At 44.8% G+C, this 21,831-nt stretch overlaps 1 protein-coding gene across 2 annotated transcripts in view; it reads left to right on the forward strand.

Moving 5' to 3' along the window:
* The window catches only part of RASGRP1 (RAS guanyl releasing protein 1), an 80,075-nt gene that overhangs the window by 47,894 nt on the left and 10,350 nt on the right, over window positions 1–21,831 (forward strand). For both annotated transcript variants that reach the window (XM_042942450.1, XM_042942451.1), the window contains 13 exons: window positions 1,941–2,003; window positions 2,969–3,100; window positions 5,208–5,361; window positions 9,439–9,612; window positions 10,589–10,705; window positions 12,879–13,154; window positions 14,478–14,558; window positions 15,824–15,928; window positions 16,645–16,754; window positions 17,532–17,676; window positions 18,631–18,667; window positions 19,416–19,568; window positions 20,731–21,116. In XM_042942450.1, coding sequence (XP_042798384.1) covers window positions 1,941–2,003; window positions 2,969–3,100; window positions 5,208–5,361; window positions 9,439–9,612; window positions 10,589–10,705; window positions 12,879–13,154; window positions 14,478–14,558; window positions 15,824–15,928; window positions 16,645–16,754; window positions 17,532–17,676; window positions 18,631–18,667; window positions 19,416–19,568; window positions 20,731–21,116 — 1,933 coding nt within the window. The remainder of the gene's footprint in view (window positions 1–1,940; window positions 2,004–2,968; window positions 3,101–5,207; window positions 5,362–9,438; window positions 9,613–10,588; window positions 10,706–12,878; window positions 13,155–14,477; window positions 14,559–15,823; window positions 15,929–16,644; window positions 16,755–17,531; window positions 17,677–18,630; window positions 18,668–19,415; window positions 19,569–20,730; window positions 21,117–21,831) is intronic.

Below are 21,831 nucleotides of genomic sequence, written 5' to 3' on the forward strand. Positions count from 1 at the left end.
ACCTTTTATTGCATGCAGTTTGCTGGTTTCCTGGGGTTTTTATTTTTATTGTCCATGTTGTTATGCATGTGGGTTTTTGTGTTTTGTTTTTGTTTTGGTGCTTCTGGAGACAGATTTTATAGGCAGTGAATCTATTAAAATTTAGTTTTTAAATTCAAGTCATTTTGTTAAAAGTACAAATTTTACAACCATAGCTCTTCTTTAGGGATTCAGGTTTAGCTTGCAAATATTATTCTTTCTATAAGCCTAACATGTTTCACCAAGCATTTTTAAGGGACCTTGAAAAATGTTTGGTTAATTTGAATAATGGTAATTAAGTACTTCCAATGGTTTTAAACTACAATTATGAATTTTAAATTTTGGATTATTTTTAAATACTTAAGATGCCTTCCTGAATTCTAAATGGTTTTTATAATAGTACATTGAAGTTATAAACAGTTACCATTATTTTAGAAGTTCCAAAACTATGATTAAACTTAGTAAGATTTCAGTTTAAAAGCACAAGTCTAAAGCACTTAATTATACATTCCAAATCAAAGTTTCAAGACTATCGTTCTAATATGCTCTAAAATATTATAGGGAGACAAAATCCCCAAATGCTCAGATTCCTTCCTAATCAAAAAATACTAATCCTAAGATGTGGACTTTCCCTTTTCTGTATTTACGTGTGAGTTTTTCAGAGGTTTAGGATACACATTCCCACTGAAGGAAGACCACTCCGTCCCATTGAGATCTCTGCCATCTTACTCACTGGCCTCCTCACTGGACTACTCCTACTGCATTCCCAGTAGGGCCTGGGAATCACCGAACCCTGTATTGCAGTTATGGTGGCACAGTTTTTAACAGGGAAAGAAGGCATCGCCTTGCGGGGGCGCACAGTGCACATACCAGCCTGATTCCTCAGTCTGTCGACCAAACATGGTAGATCCACCTAGGTTCACCATTGGATTGGATTTTGCATTTCTTTGGCTCATAAAAGAAATATTCTTCCCATGTATTTCTTTTTTTTTTTCAACGTTTTTTTTTTTTTTTTTTTTTTAATTTATTTTTGGGACAGAGAGAGACAGAGCATGAACAGGGGAGGGGCAGAGAGAGAGGGAGACACAGAATCGGAAACAGGCTCCAGGCTCCGAGCCATCAGCCCAGAGCCTGACGCGGGGCTCGAACTCACGGACCGCGAGATCGTGACCTGGCTGAAGTCGGACGCTTAACCGACTGCGCCACCCAGGCGCCCCTCTTCCCATGTATTTCTAAAGACCTGCAAACTTAATGGGATCTGACTATTCTTTGATATTCTTAGGATGGCACCCTTCTCATGGAATATTCCGAATGCCATGGATCCTTAAACGTGATCAATGATTGTATTTTGGATTGTTCACATGGCTTTGTCTGACTTGCCATCACAACTTACGAGGTCCATCTACTGAGCCCCTTAGGCGCATATGTTACCATTTTTCACATTACTGCTTTTAATTATCATGACAATATATCTGAATATTCATTCCCCTTCTAACTTAGAGCACAAATTGTTTATCCATTACTGGAATCACTTTAAAAGAGAGGGGCTCCTCTTTTTAAGTTGTTTCAGTGGGAGTCCTCATCTCTTGGGCATGGGCAGGAGGCCTTTTGCCCCTTCACTTCATAGAGGCCACTTGTGCTGGGACCTTTCCATGCTGTTGGCTTCCCACTTTTCCTTCTGCAAAGGACTTCTCCTTCTTTCCACAAGCCATTTCAGTGTGGGCTACATGGAAGGTCACCACTGTCACCCTTCCAAGGTGATAATATGCAGACAGCTGCACACATCAAGTTGGTTTTTATCCTATGGCCAGAAAGAGAAGAAAACATCTGGGAGGGGGGTAGTTTTAGCAAATACTTCCACAGATAAGAAGTTGTTTGGTTTCTGTAACAGAGGCTTTTATTTCCCTTAACCACAGCCCTACCTATAAGGATGCCTTGGCAAAGAATTCGCCAGGGCTTTGCCTGAAGATCTGCTATTTTGTAAGGTAATGTTTGTGGGTGCAGTTCGGACTTGTGGAGCGGGCGGAAATGAAAGACTGAAGCAAGGGGTGTTAGTTTTTTCCTTGTGCTCCCCACCTATCCTGTCCTGTCCATACATCACCTCTGGGAGACTGGAAAGGGCAGTGCTGCGTGCTGGAGATCCCTTATTGGAGCAGTGTTTTTCTAGCATGGCTGAGCTTTACTATTTCATACCAGCCTTTTCTTCAGTCTGATAGCATTTTGATATCAAATGGCAGTAGGGAGAGATACAGAGATAAGGAAGGATCTCTTCTCTTTTTCATTTTTATTCCTAATTATAAAAGTAACACAGGTCATATTAGAGCATTTTGAAAATACAGAAGAGAGGGTAACTTTAGTAATAGTTATTCATATCCCACCCTACATTTTGGGATATTTCCTCTGTCCTTTTTCTAAGCAGATTTTTTTTAACATAGCTGAGATCAAAATACATATAGAATTTTGTGTCCTATATTTTTCACTTGACTTCATATCATAGGAATCTTCTTCTGTCATTAAAAACTTTTTGTAGACAGTATTTTTAATGGCCATATAATATTGTGAGATCTGATACAGTGTAACTTACATGTGCACTACCCTGTCTTTGGACATTTGGTCTGTCTGTAGCTGTGCTCCTTCTAATTATCTGTGATACACATGCTTGTGCCTAAATCTTTGTCATGGCTTTTTCTGTTATGACTCGCCCCTCCTATCACAGCATGCCGGTGTGCAGGGGCAGAGGACTGCCAGCAGGTGGTTTTCTTCCCATCCCCCACCCCCTCATATTCTGTATATAGAATATATATTCTGTGTTCCCAGGCATGTAGAAGGACAGGCCAGCCTCTGTGTCTTCCTCATTCCTCTTCATGGGGAAGAACCCACCAAAGCACGAGTCCTCGGCTGCAGTTTTGGATTGTTTTTGTTTTTTTTTTTTTTAACTCCCACCTTTTAGGTACTGGATAACAGAATTCTGGATCATGTTTAAAATGGATGCCACCTTGACACACACCATGGAGGAGTTCCAGGAACTGGTGAAGGCCAACGGGGAGGAGCTACACCGCCGTCTGATTGACACGACCCAGATGTGAGTGTCCGGGTTCGGGCTCGCCTTTCCAAACCACCCCCCCTTCTGTGCCGCCTCTGACAGCTCCTCTTGGCCCACTCGGAGAAGCCCCTCACACAGGCTCAGATTGCATCTGATCGGCTGAAAAGTGAAAAGACTGACATTTAATAGGAAAGCAGATAAAGCTATATAAGTGACTAATATCCAAGAGCAGAAGAAAAAAAAAGTCCCAGTGGAAAAGAAATCAGGTAGCAAGGTACTGACTAAAATGCACCCAGGTCCTGAGAAACTGAAAGCACCTGCCTAAGCTTCCTCAGCAGCACATGCCTCAGGTGTGGGCCCTTGTCAGTGAGGAAGGGGCGGTGCAAAAATGCATTGAGGGTTTCTAACCTGTATGGGTGTCCACGACAGACGCTTAGACTTGCAGAGATGGGAAGGCTCACAGGAATATTTCAGATCATACCTTGGATTTCCTATCTATGAGACTGGCCCACTCTGGAAGCAGGAGAGCCTTTCCTAAGTCAGGGAGAGGACCATGCACACACACACTGCGTGCTAAGGTTTTCTCAGTATGGCCACTTTGTTTTGGAATAATACACATCCCTGGAATATAGACTTCTAGGATTGAAGCATATTCTGGAGATCATTTCATCCAACACCCCAGGAAATGGAGGCTTGGCAAGGTCATTTGGGGTCACACAGTTAGTGGCAGAGCCGAAGCAGGACTGTGACAGCCCTGGCAATGTGCTGTCCCATAGCCACACAGAAATGACTTCAGAATCACATTTCACAGCCCCAAATATTTTTCTGTATGCCAGTTTGGATTCTCTGTACTTCTCTGCTTAGAATTTACAACTTGAAAGATAAAATTTCAAAGAGTGGTGCCTTGGTGGCTCAGTCGGTTAAGTGTCAGACTTCGGCTCAGGTCATGATCTCACAGTTCCTGGGTTCGAGCCCCACGCTGGGCTCTGTGCTGTCAGTGCAGAGACTGCTTCAGACCCTCTGTCTCCCTCTCTGCCCCTGCCCCACTCACACACTCTCTCTCTCAAAAATAAATAAATTTTTAAAAAACTTAAAAACAAAATTTTTTAATATAAAATAACATTTCAAAGTAACAGTGTTCTCTTTTTAAAATTATAGAACCTGGGGCACAGGGCAGTTCTCACACCCCAGTGTCTTCGTCCCAGTATGTACCTAGCTGGCTTTTTTCTACCAGGATTTCCCACAGTAAGTTCTTTGGGAAGTAGTCAGTAGGATAGTGCCTGACTAGATCTGCTTGAGAGGTAGTGAGTGAAGCTTCCCTTTTGCAGCACATCTCACCCTGTAAAGTGTTCATTAGCCAACGGGGCTACAGAATCTGTAGCATTTCCCAGACTCATTTGAGCACAGAACCCTTTGTCAAGAGACAGGGTGCTCCTAAATACCAGTTTGGGAAACACAGATGTTCACCCTGCTGCCTCTCAAAATATGGCTGCTTCCTTCTGCTAACTTAGGGAAATTGAAACACACCGATCGATTATAAGAAATTATAAGAATTACAAGAAAATGTAGGGATTGGGGGGGCACTCTAGGGTTAGGTAGGCTTCCTTGGTCATTGCAGTGGCTGGGAATATCTGAGGGAAATGCCATAAGTCTGCTCAGAGTGACCACACATTTGTGCACGATTCCCTGAAGCACAGCTTCTCATCTCTGTGGTTCTCTGTGCTCTCCTGGCACCAAAGCTGAGATCTTCAACCCAAAGAGAGAGTCCCCATCACCATCAGGAGAACGAAGGGATACATGGAGGGCATGGAGACAGCAGACATGCCAGGGCACAAAGGAAAGCAAGGATGAAAGGCCAGGAAACTGTGACCAGTGCCCGAGACTGTCTTTCCCACGGCCTTAAAGTAGACACATTCTACCCAGTTCCCCTTGACATGTTCAGAAGGTTTGTTGAAAACAAGCAAGGCTTTCCTTGTTGATGCCCTAGAAAAAAAAGTTGATTTGAGAAAAGTATTAATGCTTTGTTTTGGTCGAAGACAGTTCGCTAACGGTGCTTTGTATATTCTTGTAGATTTACTCGAATTAAAAAATAATTCTGACTTACTCTTTTTCCCCATCTTCTCCCTTTCATGTTTGCCCCCAAAAGCAATGCCCGTGACTGGTCCAGGAAACTGACTCAAAGGATAAAATCGAACACCAGCAAGAAGCGTAAAGTCTCCCTGCTCTTTGACCACCTGGAACCAGAAGAGTTATCCGAGCACCTCACGTACCTTGAGTTCAAGTCCTTCCGGAGGATATCCGTATGTACCCAAGGGGCGGGAGGAAAACTTCCCTGTGCTGTTTCAGAAAATAAGCAGAGCAATTCAGCAGCTCATCTGCCATCTAACCCTGGAGTCCCTCCACCCCTCCAAAGCTCAGGCTTTCCCATCAGACTTTGTAGAGTCTGGAAAACGAGTACACTAGAAATTTCTTTGTTTCTCCGCTGTGTTCCTCAACTCCTGTCCTCCATGCCATCCCACCACTCACTCAGGTGACAGTTCTGTGGGCACAGGTGACACCCTGCACGCATACATAGACAAGTATACACACGCACACGTACACACACACACACCTTACCCTTGATAACCATTAGGCTTCCAGATTTTTATTTTTTTTATTTTTTTATTTTTATTTTTATTTTTGCATGGAAATATGTTTATTTGAACTATACTTACAGCAGTGGGACATTATATAGGATAATTGTGTATGCTGTAAAGCTTGTATATCCATACAAAAAAAAACCCGTGCAACTATTTGTGGGATAATAAGTGGATACCACTTTAAATTTTCCTTAAAAAAAAAAAAAATGAGGATATGTCCTTACAGAGTTTGATTCTAGGATAGGCTTTGAATAGCTCTGGGAAATCCTGAAATAAAGTATATACTAATTTTCTAGCCCAGAATATAGGCGAGTTCTTGACAGAGTGCTGACAGGGCCCAGCAGTCACCCATGATTCTAGAGATAAACCATGCTGACCCAAACCTTGCTCCTTAAAACTCCCTATGTGATACCAAAGAATGCTGGTTCTGTACAAGAGAACTTGTCGGCATGTCAGATGCCAACAGACCCTCGCTGGCCAGTATGCTTTCCTGAGAAATGACACCTGTCGTCCACTCTGTGTCCACCCCTGCCAAAAGACAGTCTTCAACTTTGCTCTAAAAATACAGACTACCTAGTTGCCGGATGCGTTTCTTAGAATGACCTGTGTTCCCCAGATGAGGGGACGGGCTGCTCAGAAAGTGGCCTAAACAAGGTCACTCGACCTGTTAGTCAGACCAGGGCTGGGGCCGCATGACTCTTTGTCACTCAGCGCCAACTTATTGAGCCTGCTTGTGTCTGGAAGGAGAACTACAAACCAGGTTACAGAGTTATTTCATCTTTTCTCCCATGCTGTTGACATCGTCCCGTTTACACACAGCCGAGCGGCCATTCAGCCAGCCCCCCAACTCCCATGTGGAGACAAGCCTCCAAGCACTGATTCACTGGCAAACCAACCCCCGCCCCCCACCCCGACAGAACCACAGGCCCTGACTGGGAAGCTCCTCCCGGGGAGTTTCTATTTGGCAGTGCCTCCCGTGTCACAGGGAGGGACACTGAAAAGAGCCATTTATCACACGGGGAATCTGAGCTGTGCCAGGCCCCAGCTGGCGTGGTGGCTCCAGCAGGCCTCTGGGATGTCTGCACGACGCCAGTGCTCAGACGGGCAGAGGCGGAAGAAACTGCTGTTGAACTAGGACTCTGAGCTAGTGCTCTGCCCGAGTTGGGACCACATTCTATTTGCAAATGAAAACATCAGTTTAAATTTTTATTTCTTCGGGGTGGCATGATGCCTTCACAGAAGAGGACTTGGGGTATTTTGTTTTACCTACACAGTTCTAAGCAGTTTTCCCAAACAGTAGTGTCCCTCCAACATAGAGGTGGAGGGAAATTTCTCTCTGCTATGAACTGAGTGTCATTTGCTACTTCTTGCTTATTATAGTACTTATGACAGTACTACTTATATTTAAAAACAAGTGGATTCAGTGTTATAGAGAGAAGGGTATATGAATGTATTCACTGGAATGAGTCATGGGAACTTTGTCTCAGAACAAGTAAGATTGCTTATGTGTCCCTCTTTTGTTCTTTCATGGATTGATTGATTGATTTAGAAAGGGGGAGGGGGAGCCCATGGGGGAAGGGCAGAGAGAGAGAGAGAATCCTACGCAGGCCCCACAGCTCTCAGCGCAGAGCACTGTGCGGGACTCAAACTCACAAACCCTGATATCATGACCTGAGCCAAAACCGAGAGTCAGACGCTTAACTGACTGAGCCATCTGGGTGCCCCAACTTATGTGTCCATCTTGAGTACTTTTGGTCTGCTCTTATTTTTCCACCCATCAGCAATCACAGCACAGCAAAATGGGGCTCAGCTAATTTGCATGTATTTGGTTTAGGTTATGAGTTTTTCTCATAAGTGTATTGCTTACAAGTCAGGCAGGACTACGGTTCGTCTACTGAAGTAACAACCCCCCCCCACCCCCACCCCGCCCAATCTCAGTGGTTTAACAAGGCAAGTTTATTTTTTACTGACAGTAGAAGGCTAACGTGGGTCAGCAGGGCCTCTGCAGATCCCAGTCACTCAGGGACCCAGAAGTAGGAGGCTTCATCTTGACACGAATTTCTGCCATCTCTGTGCCATTGGAAAGGCAACGCGGCACATCATTCACTGGCTTATATCTTTCCCTCAAAAGCCCCATCACTTGCACCCAATGTTCTCCTGGCTAAACCGTGTCACATCTGATTTCAAAGGGGAGTTCAGAAGCAGAGAGCTCAACATCCCTGGGAAACCGCACCAAAAGCTTCCACAGGCCTGCTAGAGCAGAGTAGACGACTCGTCCCTCGTGGTCATACTATCTGAACAGAGGATGGTTTGCGATAGGGACAAGATAGCTGCAATCATTGCTTAGACAGCGATCTCCTGACACATTTCCAGTTTCACATAAGCTGTTCACCGTCAGCCATAGTCAGTACCTTTGTCCACTTGGAAAACTGTGGTCACTATGTTGTAATAGCTAAGCAGGTTTCATGTACCCCACTCATGTGGCCTCTGCCTGAGCTGGTGAGTTGAAGGAAATCCAAACAGGTTTGTTTCAGCATGAGGTTAATAATTACCCTGTCAGTAGCACCTCACGTGTGCAGCGCTCTGAAAAGGTAAAGAGCTTTCACACATTGTTGTGTTCATTAACAATTCCGTGACCTGGATAGGTCAGATTTTATTCTCCCATCTTTTTAAGATGGTTGTTTATTTTTGAGAGGGAATGAGAGCATGAGCAGGGAAGGGGCAGAGAGAGAGGGAGAGGATCCGAAGCAGGCTCTGTGCTGACAGCAGAGAGTGTAATGCAGGGCTCACACTCACAAACTGTGAGATCATGACCTGAGCCGAAGTCAGACGCTCAACCAACTGAGCCACCAGGCACCCCTATTATCCCATTTTTAAGTTAAGAAACAGTTGGGGGTGCAGGGGAGAGAGAAAAAGATTTTTGTGAGAGGATTATCTGCTCGTCCCCTTAATTTCAGCAACAGAGTTGGAACTAGTACAGATCTTACTCAAGTTGAAAATATCGTTACCTCGAAATGCATGTAATACATCTAAGCTGTCAGCATCATAGCTCGGCCTAGCCTACCTTAAATGTACTTGGAACACTTACATTAGCCTACACTTGGGCAAAATCTGATGCAAAGCCTATTTGTAATAAAATGTTGAATATCTGCTGTAGTTTATTGAATACTGAAAGTAGAAAACACTGGTTATGAGTACAGATGGTTGTAAGCAGATCAGTTGTTTACCCTCCTGATCACACGGCTGCCTGGGAGCTGCAGCTCGCTGCCCAGCATCTCAAGTTTTGTACTGCATATGGCTAGTCTGGGAAAAGGTCCAGATTCAAAATTCAAAGTATGGTTTCTTGCGAATGCATATGGCTTTTGCAACATTGTACAATAAAAAAAAAAAAAATCCTAAATCAAACCATTCTAGGCAGGGACTGTCTATACTGAGATTTCTGTTCTATATTCTTTAGAATTTAGAAGGGACACAATCAGTAGCTACTCAAATACAGTATTTGGGTTAACTAGTGTGTGTACACATCCACTTATGCCTGATGACTTTTGATGGAGAGAGGCCATGCTGTGGGTAGAGTAAGAAACATTTCCTTCCCACCATTCTCATCAGCCAAGTGGAAGACATGCAAGGAGAAGACGAGAGCTCCCCTGTCCCGTAGAATCAACTGAGCAGAGGTGATGTGCCCCTCGGATCTCCCAGAATACCAGAGGCAGTCCTGATGGATTTCTTTTTCCCCAGTTCTCCGATTATCAGAATTACCTTGTGAACAGTTGCGTGAAGGAGAACCCCACCATGGAGCGGTCCATTGCCCTGTGTAACGGCATCTCCCAGTGGGTACAGCTGATGGTTCTCAGCCGCCCCACCCCGCAGCTCCGGGCAGAAGTCTTCATCAAGTTCATCCAGGTGGCTCAGGTGAGTGATTAGAGTTAAGAATTTTGGCTTGGGCAATGAGCTAAAGTATCCCCTCTTTCCTCCAACCTAGTCTATCAATTAGGGCTGCTTTCCTCTCCTAAAGCATGGTGGAGTTTATGTGCCTTGAACTGTTCCCAGATTTAGATATGATAATTGTCTCTTTCCCACATAAGGGCAGTATGGTGAGGACCATACATACTATCTCAGGGATCAGGATACAGTTTTAGATCTGTTTAGATCTTTTAACATCTGATTTCAGAAGATGTTTACCAGCCTGTATTGTTGCCCCCAGTCTGGCCCACACAGCAAAGGGAAATTTTCCAGGATTTCCTGGAGCTGGACCACCTCAGTTCTTAGGTCTTTGAGCCCATATCGTGTCGAATGGCTGCGTTTAATGTCTGAAGGCAGAGTTTAAGCATTTGATAAGAGGAAAACAAGGTAGTACGAACACATAATTGAAATTCCCGAGATTCTACCTCCTTTCCCAGTTACTGTCTTGCATAGACACTGACATTGCACAGAAAATACAGTCTTTGTCCTTAAAAATACAAGTCTGGTTATTTAGGATCAAGGATATAAAATATTAGCTCTAGGTGGTCAAGACCAGTGCTTCTCAAAGTCAGTACATGGCCCACCTACTCTGATATTACCTAAATGTTTATCCCTAAGGTCAGCCGTAGATCCCAGGAATCCAAATAGCTGTGCTTGGATCCAGAAATCTTTGGGTTAAACAAGTACTTTGGGCGGTTCTTAGAAACCACTGATGTAGAGGATGGTCCGCAGATCCAGTGCAACAAAGGAAGATGTGACACTGCGCTAAATTTGGGACCTTTGGTCTGAAATTAAGCCTAAGGGGGAAAGTGGTCCGACAACTGCAACACCTCATTGCTAGGCTTTGGTATTAGGAAGACTTGCAGAATTGAGAGGCATGTAACTGATATGTATATTGACTACTCTCATCTCTTTTGTGTCACAGAAGCTCCACCAGCTACAGAACTTCAATACATTGATGGCTGTGATAGGTGGGCTGTGTCACAGCTCAATCTCCAGGCTCAAGGAGACAAGTTCGCACGTCCCACATGAAATCAATAAGGTCAGTGCTACTGGCTTCTCCGGGGCCCCTTAGTACCATTCCCGGGACAAGCATCAACATTTCCCCCTTAAGAGGCAACCCAGAGAGCCTTTCCGGAGCACATCACCCTTTGTCAATTAGGCAAACTGCCAAGGAGGCAAACCCCAAGAAAACCCATAGGATGGGAACGACCCAGGTCTGAGAGTCACTGTGATTCAGTCTGGGCTCAGCGTTACTACACGTTCCAACTGATCAGTTGAAAGAATGTGTGTCTCTCTCCACGCCTGTGAATATTCGGAGTCACCGTCTTTAATACTGACTCTCTTCCTCCAGCAACTTGTTCCAAAATGTTTTCCTAGTGCTTCAGTTGACTGTAGTTCAGTTTGCATGTGAGACGTGTACAGCGAGCAACACATTTGAAACCTACCTATTCAAATCCCATGGAGAATGACATTCTGGATAGTTGAAAATGACCTTTTCAGGTGCCACTTTGTAATAGATAGTGTTTTGTTGAGGAGTATTTTTCTTAAATGTCCTATGCACTTTTCTACATTCTTTAGATGTTACAGAATAGACGTTAGCTCTTTATAGCATAGGGCTGTTGTGATGAATACAAGCCACTAAGACGCACTGGAGACAAGAACGCAGCTCTGGTGTGGACCAGATTAACTGCTCTTTTGAGCATTTCCATCTTGTGGGAGAGGACCCCCTTACTAACCTCAACCCCAGGCCTCCCAAACTGCATGGACAGAGACTCTTCTTAGGGAGACATGCCTGTGTCTCATTGCCCCGTTTTTCCCGGGTCTTCAGCCTCCTTCTGGGGAGTCTCAGATTCATCATCCCTGCTCTCACCCCACCCCCACCTCCCAATTCCCTACTAGTTCTGCCAGAACTCGGTGGAACCACTGAAAAGGTTCTTCATGTCTCAGAAGTCAGAGGGAGACAGTCATGGAGATTAATCTGCTCTTGTGCTGTTTCACTTACAAGATACACCTTGCTCCTCTTAGCCTTGGGTCCCTCCACAGCAGTGCTTTCTTGTCTGTAGCTGCTTGACCCTCAGGGTGGTCTGCAGCCAGACTTAAATCAAGTATCCCCTCATCCCCTAGTAGTTTATTTCACCTTCTAAGGAGAACAAAACTATCTCATTTTTGCTGCTAGTCTCTCATCATGTGAGCACTGTTGGCTCAGAGGTCAGGAAGAGGCTGTCGTGCCAGCTCATTGTGAATGGGGGAGGCTAACTTCAAACCTCAAATTCTTCACTGAGGAGAAATGGTACTTCTTAGGCCACAATTTTATTAAAGGAATTACCAGCAGTGTTTAAAATATTTTGTGCTGTAACATAATTAGTGGTCTTTACTTCCCATCTTTGCCTGTGAGGAAGCCAGCCATCGTGCATGGGGATTGGGGTTCTGCAGACTGCCACCTTGAACCAGGCGTATTTGACAAGAACACCAGAGGTGGCTGCTCCCTTTTTATGCTGTACAGACCTGCCCTTTCCTGGGCTGGAAGCCCTAATGAAGAGCTCCCCAGGGCCTCAGCCTCACCTTGTCACATGCCTTCTGCTGGAAATTGGTCTATTGGTTCAGTCTCTGGTTCAGGATTTCAGTCTGTGAGTGGAACGTCACCTGCTTCCTTGACGTAGGCCTGTTCTGAGAACCGCTGAGAGAAGGCCCACAGAGGGCAGCGTAAGTCAGACAAACGCGCAATAGACCACTGAAGCTCCCAGCTGTTCCCCATGCCTGGGACGGTCAGCACTTCCAACATCACATTCCACACGTCTCTGGAAGCATTCAGAGGATACTAGGGAGGGGAACTGCATGGCGTGGGGACAGAGGTCAGGGGGACACTTACTCTCTGCTGTATATTCTTGGACCGTTTTCATTTTTATCTCAGGTTTTTATTTTTATGTTTAAATTTCAGTATAAAAATAAGACCTCACTTAAAATTTCCCAGTTATATAGTACAATCAAGTAAAGCATACTTTGTGTGTGTAAATACACTCTGACATTTGAAATCAGCTAGACGTTTTTTAATCTGGGAGTCACAGTCTGTAGCTTTTAGCGCATCACCTCCTGCCTGACAAATTAGGGATGGGGTGAAATAGTGGGAGAGGCTGAGAGGAAACAAGGTGGCCTCTGCAGACAGTACACCCTGCCTGGTGGGCACCTGTGAATGGGTCTCTTCTGTTTTGTAGGTTCTGGGGGAGATGACCGAGCTCCTGTCCTCCTGTAGAAACTATGACAACTACCGGCGAGCCTATGGGGAGTGCACCCAGTTCAAGATCCCCATCCTGGGGGTGCACCTCAAGGACCTCATCTCCCTGTACGAGGCCATGCCCGATTACCTGGAGGATGGGAAGGTGAACGTCCACAAGCTGCTGGCTCTTTATAATCATATCAACGAACTGGTCCAGCTGCAAGAGGTGGCCCCACCCTTGGAAGCCAACAAGGACTTGGTGCACCTGCTGACGGTGAGGCTCACACGGGAGGCAATTACTGAGGGCTGTCTGTATGCCACACACCACTCTCTGCGCCTTACCAAGTATTAGCTCAGTTCATTCTCATGAAACACAATGGAGTAGGTACTACCATCATCTCTGTTGTTTGGACATGGATACTGAGGCATAAGGATATGACGTGTCAGAGGACCACACGTGAGTAAGCAGCAGAACCTGGGTTCACACCCAGGTGGTAGGACTCCAGAGGTTATGCTCCTGAGCAGTATGCCCTCCAGAATCCTAGAATTGTTTCTTGCCCCCAGCTACAAAAGCATTCCTCAACTTTCTGGGAGGAAGGAAGCTGATAACAAATTAGGATACAAAGCTTCGTAAGAGAGATAGTGTATTCTCAGTTACAAAAGGGTAAGGCAGTGAGTAAAAAAAGCAAACAAAATGGAGGCATTCGAGTCAAGAATAGGTGAACACATGTGGTGGTGCAGGAGCCTACTTGCGTGGTCAGATAAACTCCCTTCCAGAACCATGATTCTGTAGCTCACCACTGTGTGACTGTGGGCATGTAACTCTAAATCTGTTTTCTCCTCTGTAAATCAGAGATTACTCTCTGGGATAAGTTATAACTTCTCAGTTCCAAAATTATACAACTTTTTATCTGTATTTTTGTAGAATGGAGTAACTGTTACAGCCTCTTCCTCCCTCACATCATGATTCTGATAGAGCCCCAGGATTCACAGCCAGCTGGGGTCTAATGTTAACCCTTTTGCTAAGTGGCCAGATGACTCTGGCAGGCCTTGGCCTTAGACATTGTCTGTTAAAAAGATGTACCAAATCTTAACTTTCTTGGATCACAAATCATGTGATGAAAACCATGAACTTCCCAGAAAAATAGACACGAGTTCTGGACCTCTTGAAGCCATCCGTAGACTCTAGGTTACAAACAAGATTAGTTATATGAAATTGATTAAGTCTTAATATCATTTTATAATACCTGTTGTCATTTAAACTGGATTGTTGTAGAGAACAAGTGAGGTGTGGACCATCTGACCACATAGGGCCTTTTGCCTAAGCTCTAGATACAGGCTTAATATTAAATCAGATCTTAAAAGAGGACATCTTGAAACTTCTCCAAAATTTAAAACATTTTAATAAGAAGGAGCTAATGTTTGCCTTGTTGCAGTACCAAGTGTTACGCCCTCTAAGCTTTGCGAATTTTAAAAACAAAGAGCCTAGAAGAGTAAATAAACAACAGGAGGAGGAGGTACCAAGAAAGAAACCCATCAACCCTGGGAAAGGCAAACAACATCCTAGCAGTTAACCCTGTTCTGCTTTCATCTGCAGTTGTCCTTAGATCTCTACTACACTGAAGATGAAATCTATGAGCTGTCCTATGCCCGGGAACCAAGGAACCACAAAGCCCCAGTGAGTCGTTCATATTTTTATGCTAAGATTGCTGCATGTAACAGGTGCTTTACAAGTTGCTCATCGAGGTCATCATCTTAAGGAACAAATCTTTATGTGATAAGTACTGTGTTTCCACTTTGCCCAACCTTGTGCTAGGCACAGAGAAAACTTCACCATATGTACAAGTAATTCTTGGCCAGAAAGAGCCTGCAGTCTACTTGAAGGGATGAGACTAATACAGGAACTGTAAATATATGCCCTAAGCACATCCAAATGACAGGTGCAGTCAGTCAGTGGTTTACTGAGGAGGGAGATGGTGTCACGGGCCATAGTGACATCTCCTTCCTATTATAAAGTATCCTCACATCATTCGTTTCTCTTCTCTGATTTTTTGATGATAAGTATATACTAGTTAGTAAAGCCTTAGAGATCATCCTGTATTCATCTGGGTCAGAAAGGACAGTCTCCTGGGTCTTTTGACCTCTTGTGCTGACAAGTCCTCACAACAGTGCAGTCCTGGTGCTGCACGGAAGGATCTACACAGGTTGTCTCGCCCCACCTCCCGTACAGGCAGGTGAAAATTTCAGTTTTCCTTGTGAAGGACCAGAATTCCCCTGCAGTCTCCAGGGAAGCTGCCCAGTCCCCAGATAGTACTCAGGGGAGAGAGTTATCCACACATAAGAAATGCAATTTGTCTGTTCAGGTGGCTACATGATACTGTCTGTACAACCGAAAAGATCAAGTTCTAGCTCCTACTCTAATGAAAGCTGTTCACTGAAAATACTTGGCAGGTTCCACTTTCAGGGTGTTAGAGGCATTTCCATGGAAAGGGTACCTTCCCCCATTTGGGTCAAGTCTCAAATATTTAGGAATGGATTCCATCTCCGCTTGTCCAGGCCTCGGGCTTTTTTCCTTGTGTTATCCTGCCTTTTAGCTGTTTTTCTCCTCATCCACATCTTTATTAACCAGTAAGTAGAGAACAGAGAGAAAATTTAAATGATCCAGCCTTGCTGACAGTTTGACAGAAAGTCTAATGGGTAAGTTTAAATTATCTGTAGATGGAGATAATATACGTGAGGAGCATTTTGTCAGCTATGAAGCACAACAGTTGTTATTAGCCAGGATTACAGCTCAAGATTTCAGTTCTACCTGCTCTCAGCTCCTGGCCCTGGCACATAGTTGAGGGCTGTCCATAGATGCAGCCATCAGGTAGTGGGAAAGGAAGTTGCTGCTGGTTGTAGTGCTTTATAGTCACAGGGATTTCTCTGAATATTTCATTTCAGCCACTAACACCTTCAAAGCCCCCAGTAGTAGTGGACTGGGCTTCTGGAGTATCTCCCAAACCTGACCCAAAGACCATAAGCAAACACGTCCAGAGGATGGTGGATGTAAGTACAGCTGTGCTCCGGCAGACGGAAGCAAGGCACATACAAACTGGCATAGTTCTGTATGCGGCCTGGGGGGACACGGTGGCAGACACGCAAAGGTGGGAAACCTGACACTTGTTCCTCGCGCACACCTCATATTGTGCCTGCAGGACAGTTCATAGGTTACGTTTTGCCACCACGCTTTGACCTCCTGTTGCCGGGGGGTGTGTCTCCTCTTAGAGACCAAGCAGGAGAGCACAGCCGTGGATTTGGGGGCAGAGAGGTGGTAGAAGGGTTTGAGTAGAAATGAGGATAATAAGGAGAATCTAATACTGCAAATTTGGCCCTCCTGATTCTCTTCACGGTTAACTGCTGAGGAGAGGGTGTGTCTACATTCATCCTTATGGACCAATCCAGCATAACAGAAAAGTGAGAGCCAGTACATGCCAGAATAATTAGTAGAGGACTACAGGGCAGGGAGCACTTGCAGCTGGGCTGTTCACAGAAGCAATGGAAGGGGGGCAGAGCAGAGGGGACACCCCTGTGCAGTGAGCTAGGAGCACGCAGGCACCGGGCAGACGGCACGATTGGTACACTAATGGACCTGAGGGAACCGTGTCCTCTCATTCAGGCTGAGGAGAGGCTTTTATCAGATGCTCAACCTTTTGTTATTTGGCTAAAGGGAGAAACGATCGGTTTCGCTTTGGTAATCACCAGAGAAACTCCTTTTTTCACAGTCGGTCTTCAAGAACTATGATCATGACCAGGATGGATACATTTCTCAGGAAGAGTTTGAGAAGATTGCCGCCAGTTTCCCCTTTTCCTTCTGTGTGATGGACAAAGACAGGTGAGGGTCTGTGTATGGAATATGAGGCTCCTGGTGCTAAGGGAGCAAGCATCACATGAATGCCTGTCTGGTTTTGGTTCAGATCACAACGGACAATAAAAAACACATCTGTGTTAAATGCCTCAGAACTGAAAATTTCATAAACCTGCCAGTTTAGTCAACAAGAAACAAGAAAAACTTTAGTCTTCCTTCTGGCTACAGATTATGAGAAACAACTATTTATTAATACCTTGCCTATTTTTCTGAAGTTGACAGAAGCTCTCTTGGTTTTCTGTGTGAAATCAAAGGTATGGCTGGTGGGTTCCAGTTATATGTCATGTACTGTCTAAAGGCAAACCGCAGCATAAGGTATTTCTCTCCCTATATGCAGTTTCCATTTCTTTTTTCAAGTCTTTCAATTTGCTAGGAAAACCTACTTTGGCCAGATAACACCGCTGTAGAAGTGACTACTACCACGTCACCTCTTTATTACATGCTGTCCATGTATTGCTATTTAAGAGGGCTCATGGAAGTAATCCTCAGTCCTATGTGCTGTACTGCCACGCAAGGATAGAAACAAAAGTGAGGGGTGCCTGGCTGGCTCAGTCGGTGGAGCATGTGCAGCTCCTGACCTTGAGGTAGTGAGTTCGCGCCCCCACGTGTGGTATAGAGATTGTTCAAATAAATCAACTTAAAAAAAAAATTAAAAAGTAAAACAAAAAAGGTGAGTTTCTAAGGCTAGAAGCCAGTCTCGCTACCTCAGACCCTACTCACACCTGGTCTGTCGCTCGCTGGCAGGGAAGGCCTCATCAGCAGAGAGGAGATAACAGCCTACTTCATGAGAGCCAGCTCCATCTACTCCAAGCTGGGCCTGGGCTTTCCTCACAACTTCCAAGAGACCACCTACCTGAAACCTACTTTCTGTGACAACTGTGCTGGATTTGTAAGTTGTTCCTAGAGTGCTTCAGGTCGAACTTGAAGAGGGGTATGAGATGGTATGAATGAATTTTAGGCCAGGCGCAGACCTCATAACCCTTATCAACTATGCCTGCTTAGAGCCTAAGCTCTAATAACCTTGTTCTCAAATGGTTTGATGCATGGTTAACTTGAATTTAATGTTACCATTTCTTCCGGATATTGTTTTTACCTCTGGTGCATGAGGCTTGGGACAAATGGTAAGGAAATGTTGAATATGGGACATACTTTTTAAGTAATTATATTCAGATGCTGTTTCCAGTGTTAGAAAAAAAAAATAGGAGACATCCCTGCTCTTCCGCCTTCAAAAGGAACTGCTGTTAGGAAGCCATGTAGCTCTGGCCCTCCTCTGTCCCAGCCCTGTCCAACCTAATCCCTGACCCCAGAATTCTGTATACTTTTTCTTTAGTTTGGCGTTCTGAGAAACCTGTTTGTTCTTTGATTCATCTACTTCAAGCCTCAAGAAGGCCTAGACCATAGAGGTGCCTGTGTAGCTCAGGCTGTTAAGTGTTCGACTTCGGCTCAGGTCATGATCTCACAGTTTGTGAGTTTGAGCCCCTCATAGGGCTCGGTGCTGACAGCTCAGAGCCTGCTTCGGATTCTGTGTTTCCCTCTCTCTGCTCTTCCCCCACTCATGCTCTGTCTCTCTTTCCTTCAGAAATAAACATTAAAATTTAAAAAAAAGGCAGCCTAGGCCATAAGTCCACACTACTGAGCTTCTTGAGAGCATGAGACTGTGATCACAAAATCTTCGTGTTTGCAGTTTAAACTCAGGAGGGTTAAGACAGGAGATAAGGCTTTCCTTTCTTGAGGAAGAGAGCACAATGAGGGAAAATAAAGAATGGGTATCAATGTCTCACCTAATACCAGATTGACGAAGGATGTATAGTGTGCTCTAACTGTCTCCTATCTTGTCTCATAGCTCTGGGGAGTGATCAAACAAGGATACCGATGTAAAGGTAAGGCTCAGTTTTGTGGATTGTCTTGCTTTTTCTGGTCTTTGAGGCTCTCCTAATAAAGCATTTTTTACCCATAGTAGTTGTCCATTGAATCCACTTCTCAGTGCAGCTTACAGCCTCATCCCCAAACTGGCTTCCCTAGAGCACCCACTGAGAGTGACTGCCACCAAAGAGAACAGGAATGCCTGGGTGACCAGTTACAAAGCTTCCCCTTGCAAGGTCCTTTCTCTGTGTGTGGGTTGTTCTGGAAACAGAGATCACTGGTAGGAGAGGCTTTCATATGGTCATGAAAAGGTGGGTCCCTAAAGAAAGGCACTTTGGGAATGGAAGTGATTACCAAAGGGCCTTGCCAGTTTTCCTTTTATCAGTAGATACCTCAGGGCCTAATTGTCCTTCCTTATGACTAGAAAAATTCAGGAGTGGACAGGAGACGTTTACTGCAAGGAAGAAAGAGTAAGAGCTGGGAGCCTTTAGGGGGTCTCCTTAAGGTAGGCAGTATATGCAGGATGACTAGGACATGACTTGTCTCCAAGACAGTGGATGCTGCTTGAGACTCATGATAAGGGCTACAGCAAGATGGTAAGATCCAGAGTTGACCAAATACGACTACTAGGTTCATTAGGAATAGCAGGTGTCCTAGCTCCAGACTAGGACAGGCATGTGTGACAAGACAGCCCTGCGTGAGTGTGGTTTTGAGACTCTGGAAAAGAAAGCCAAAGCCTTCCTGACTAGGCTGTCTTGTCCACAGACTGCGGGATGAACTGCCACAAACAATGCAAAGATCTGGTTGTGTTTGAGTGCAAGAAGCGAGCCAAGAACCCAGCAGCAATAACTGAGAACAGTACCCCTGGAGGGCCAACATCCAGCCTTTGCTCACTGGGAGCCAAAGACCTGCTCCATGGTAAGCAGACACTGAGAACATTCCTCTTGGAAACTGAAGTGGGAAGAGTAAAGTTTTCGGGGAGGAAAGATGACCTTTGCCCTTCCCATTCTTAATAGAAACCACCACAGACACCATTGTGGAAGACACATTTTCAGAGTTAAACATCTTTAGGGACCGCAATTCTGTCACATAAAATACAAATTTTGGTGGGAGAAAGGTGGCAGAGAGCAGCATGAAGGTCTGGGGCCTATTAAAGAAAAGATTAAAAGATGGAGATACAAAATATCATCCAAAACGCTCCTCCAAAAAATATAGGGTTGTTACTTTAGGATAAATACAGTAATTTAAATATTCTGATACTTCTGTTAATTACAGTTTTGAACTTTATTTGGGTAAAAATTTAGTGTTAAATTATGTCCTCTGGGAGAAAGTTAAACTAGGATCCTTATAAGGTTTCTAGTATTAGAAATTTTTTTGTTGTCCAGAAGCCACGTTGGATTTGTACACTATCCAGGCTGGGTCCTGGGCAAGGGTGTTGGGTGGAAGAAGAAAACCAGAATGATTGCTCTCTCCTTTCCAACCAGTATCTCCCTATGCTATTCCCACTATACAAATGGGTCCCAAAGAAAACTCCTACCTGCTCCTATAATAGGACCAAACCTTGAATGCTGTGAGAGCTCCCAAATCCCAGGGTCCACAGAAAATATTTATGGACTGGGACCCCTGGGTGGCTGTTGGTTAAGCATCGGACTCTTTATTTCAGCTCAGGTCATGATCTCACGGTTGGTGAGTTCGAGCCCCATATCACCTGGGCTATAAGAGTGGATCCTCCTCAGGATTGTCTCTCTTCTCTGCCCCTTCCCCCTCATTCACATATGCTCTCAAATAAAAAGAATTTTTTTTTTTGAAATGTTTACTTAATATTCATAGACCGTTTCTCTTGCACTGAGGCAGGGACTTGAGCTTACCTGCAGAAACAAATCTTCTAGGCAGCCTTTGTGCAAATAGAAAAATGCCTGTTTCTCTGGGTAGATGCAGCCTGGCACCAGTGGCTCTGGTAGCCTTTATCCCCTAAAGAGGGTGCCTGCAAATGAGTCCACTTTGGGCCTAGAATAAGAAAGTTGTCAGTTGAGTCTGTTTTTCTGACTAGAGTACCAACATGCCACATATCTTCCTACAGCACCTGAGGAGGGACCTTTCACATTCCCTAATGGGGAGGCTGTGGAACACAGTGAGGAAAGTAAAGATCGGACCATCATGCTCATGGGAGTGTCCTCACAGAAGATTTCTGTTCGGCTGAAGAGGACTGTGGCCCACAAGGCCACCCAGACGGAATCCCTGCCTTGGCTTGGCAGTGAGCGTCCCTGTGGTCCCTTTGTGCTCTCTTCCCCAAGGAAGACAGCCCAGGATACTCTGTATGTGCTTCCTAGTCCCACATCTCCTTGCCCCAGCCCAGTCTTGGTCAGAAAGCGGGCTTTTGTCAAGTGGGAGAATAAAGAATCCCTCATAAAATCAAAGGAGGATCTCCGTCATCTCAGACTGCCAACCTACCAAGAGCTGGAACAGGTACCTTTTCTTTTCTTTCAGACGCCGAGAGAAGTGGGGCTAACCCAGGGAAGAGCGCTGAAGACGCTGACCAGGTTGATTACTCATAGGATAGAGCCACAAAAGAACAGAAAGGATTCTGCCTGTCTTTCAAACCAGTGGAGGCCCTGGCTCACATTACATGAGTAGAATAAGACCTACAGGGCTCCCTATATGCCAGAAAGGTACCATTTTAAAGTGTTGGTGCCAGGCCCAAAGTGTGTTCACAACAGCCTCCTTGAGAAAAACCAGTTTCTACTGGTCAGCTCTGCTGTGCTGACACCACACCCTTTTTCTAGATGAAATTAAATCCTCCTCCCCTAGAGGTCTTTGTTAACCTACTCATCAGGATGTTTTGGGACTTTTACGGTTGCCTAAGCGTCTCCCCAAAAAAGCATGTAAGCCTTCCTCTTAATATAAATGAGCAAGTAAATACATCTTGTACATCTTGTAATACCTTGATCTTGTAAATACATTAGACAGTATCTGGCAGATACACAGCTGTATATAATATAATGTATAAACTGGTAACCATTATAGTACCAGGAGCTTCCTTTTTTTGGTTAGGCTTAGGAGGTCCTAGTTATAAGATGCCCTACAGAGAAAAGGGCACAGTGCAAGAAGAGGATAAGTAAAAGGACAACAGGCAGTTCAAACAGAAAGAAGATGTTAGTAATTGGCTGACAGGATTGAGTAT

This window comes from Panthera leo, chromosome B3 (assembly GCF_018350215.1).
Source record: "Panthera leo isolate Ple1 chromosome B3, P.leo_Ple1_pat1.1, whole genome shotgun sequence".
In the NCBI taxonomy this organism is placed as follows: Eukaryota; Metazoa; Chordata; class Mammalia; order Carnivora; family Felidae; genus Panthera; species Panthera leo.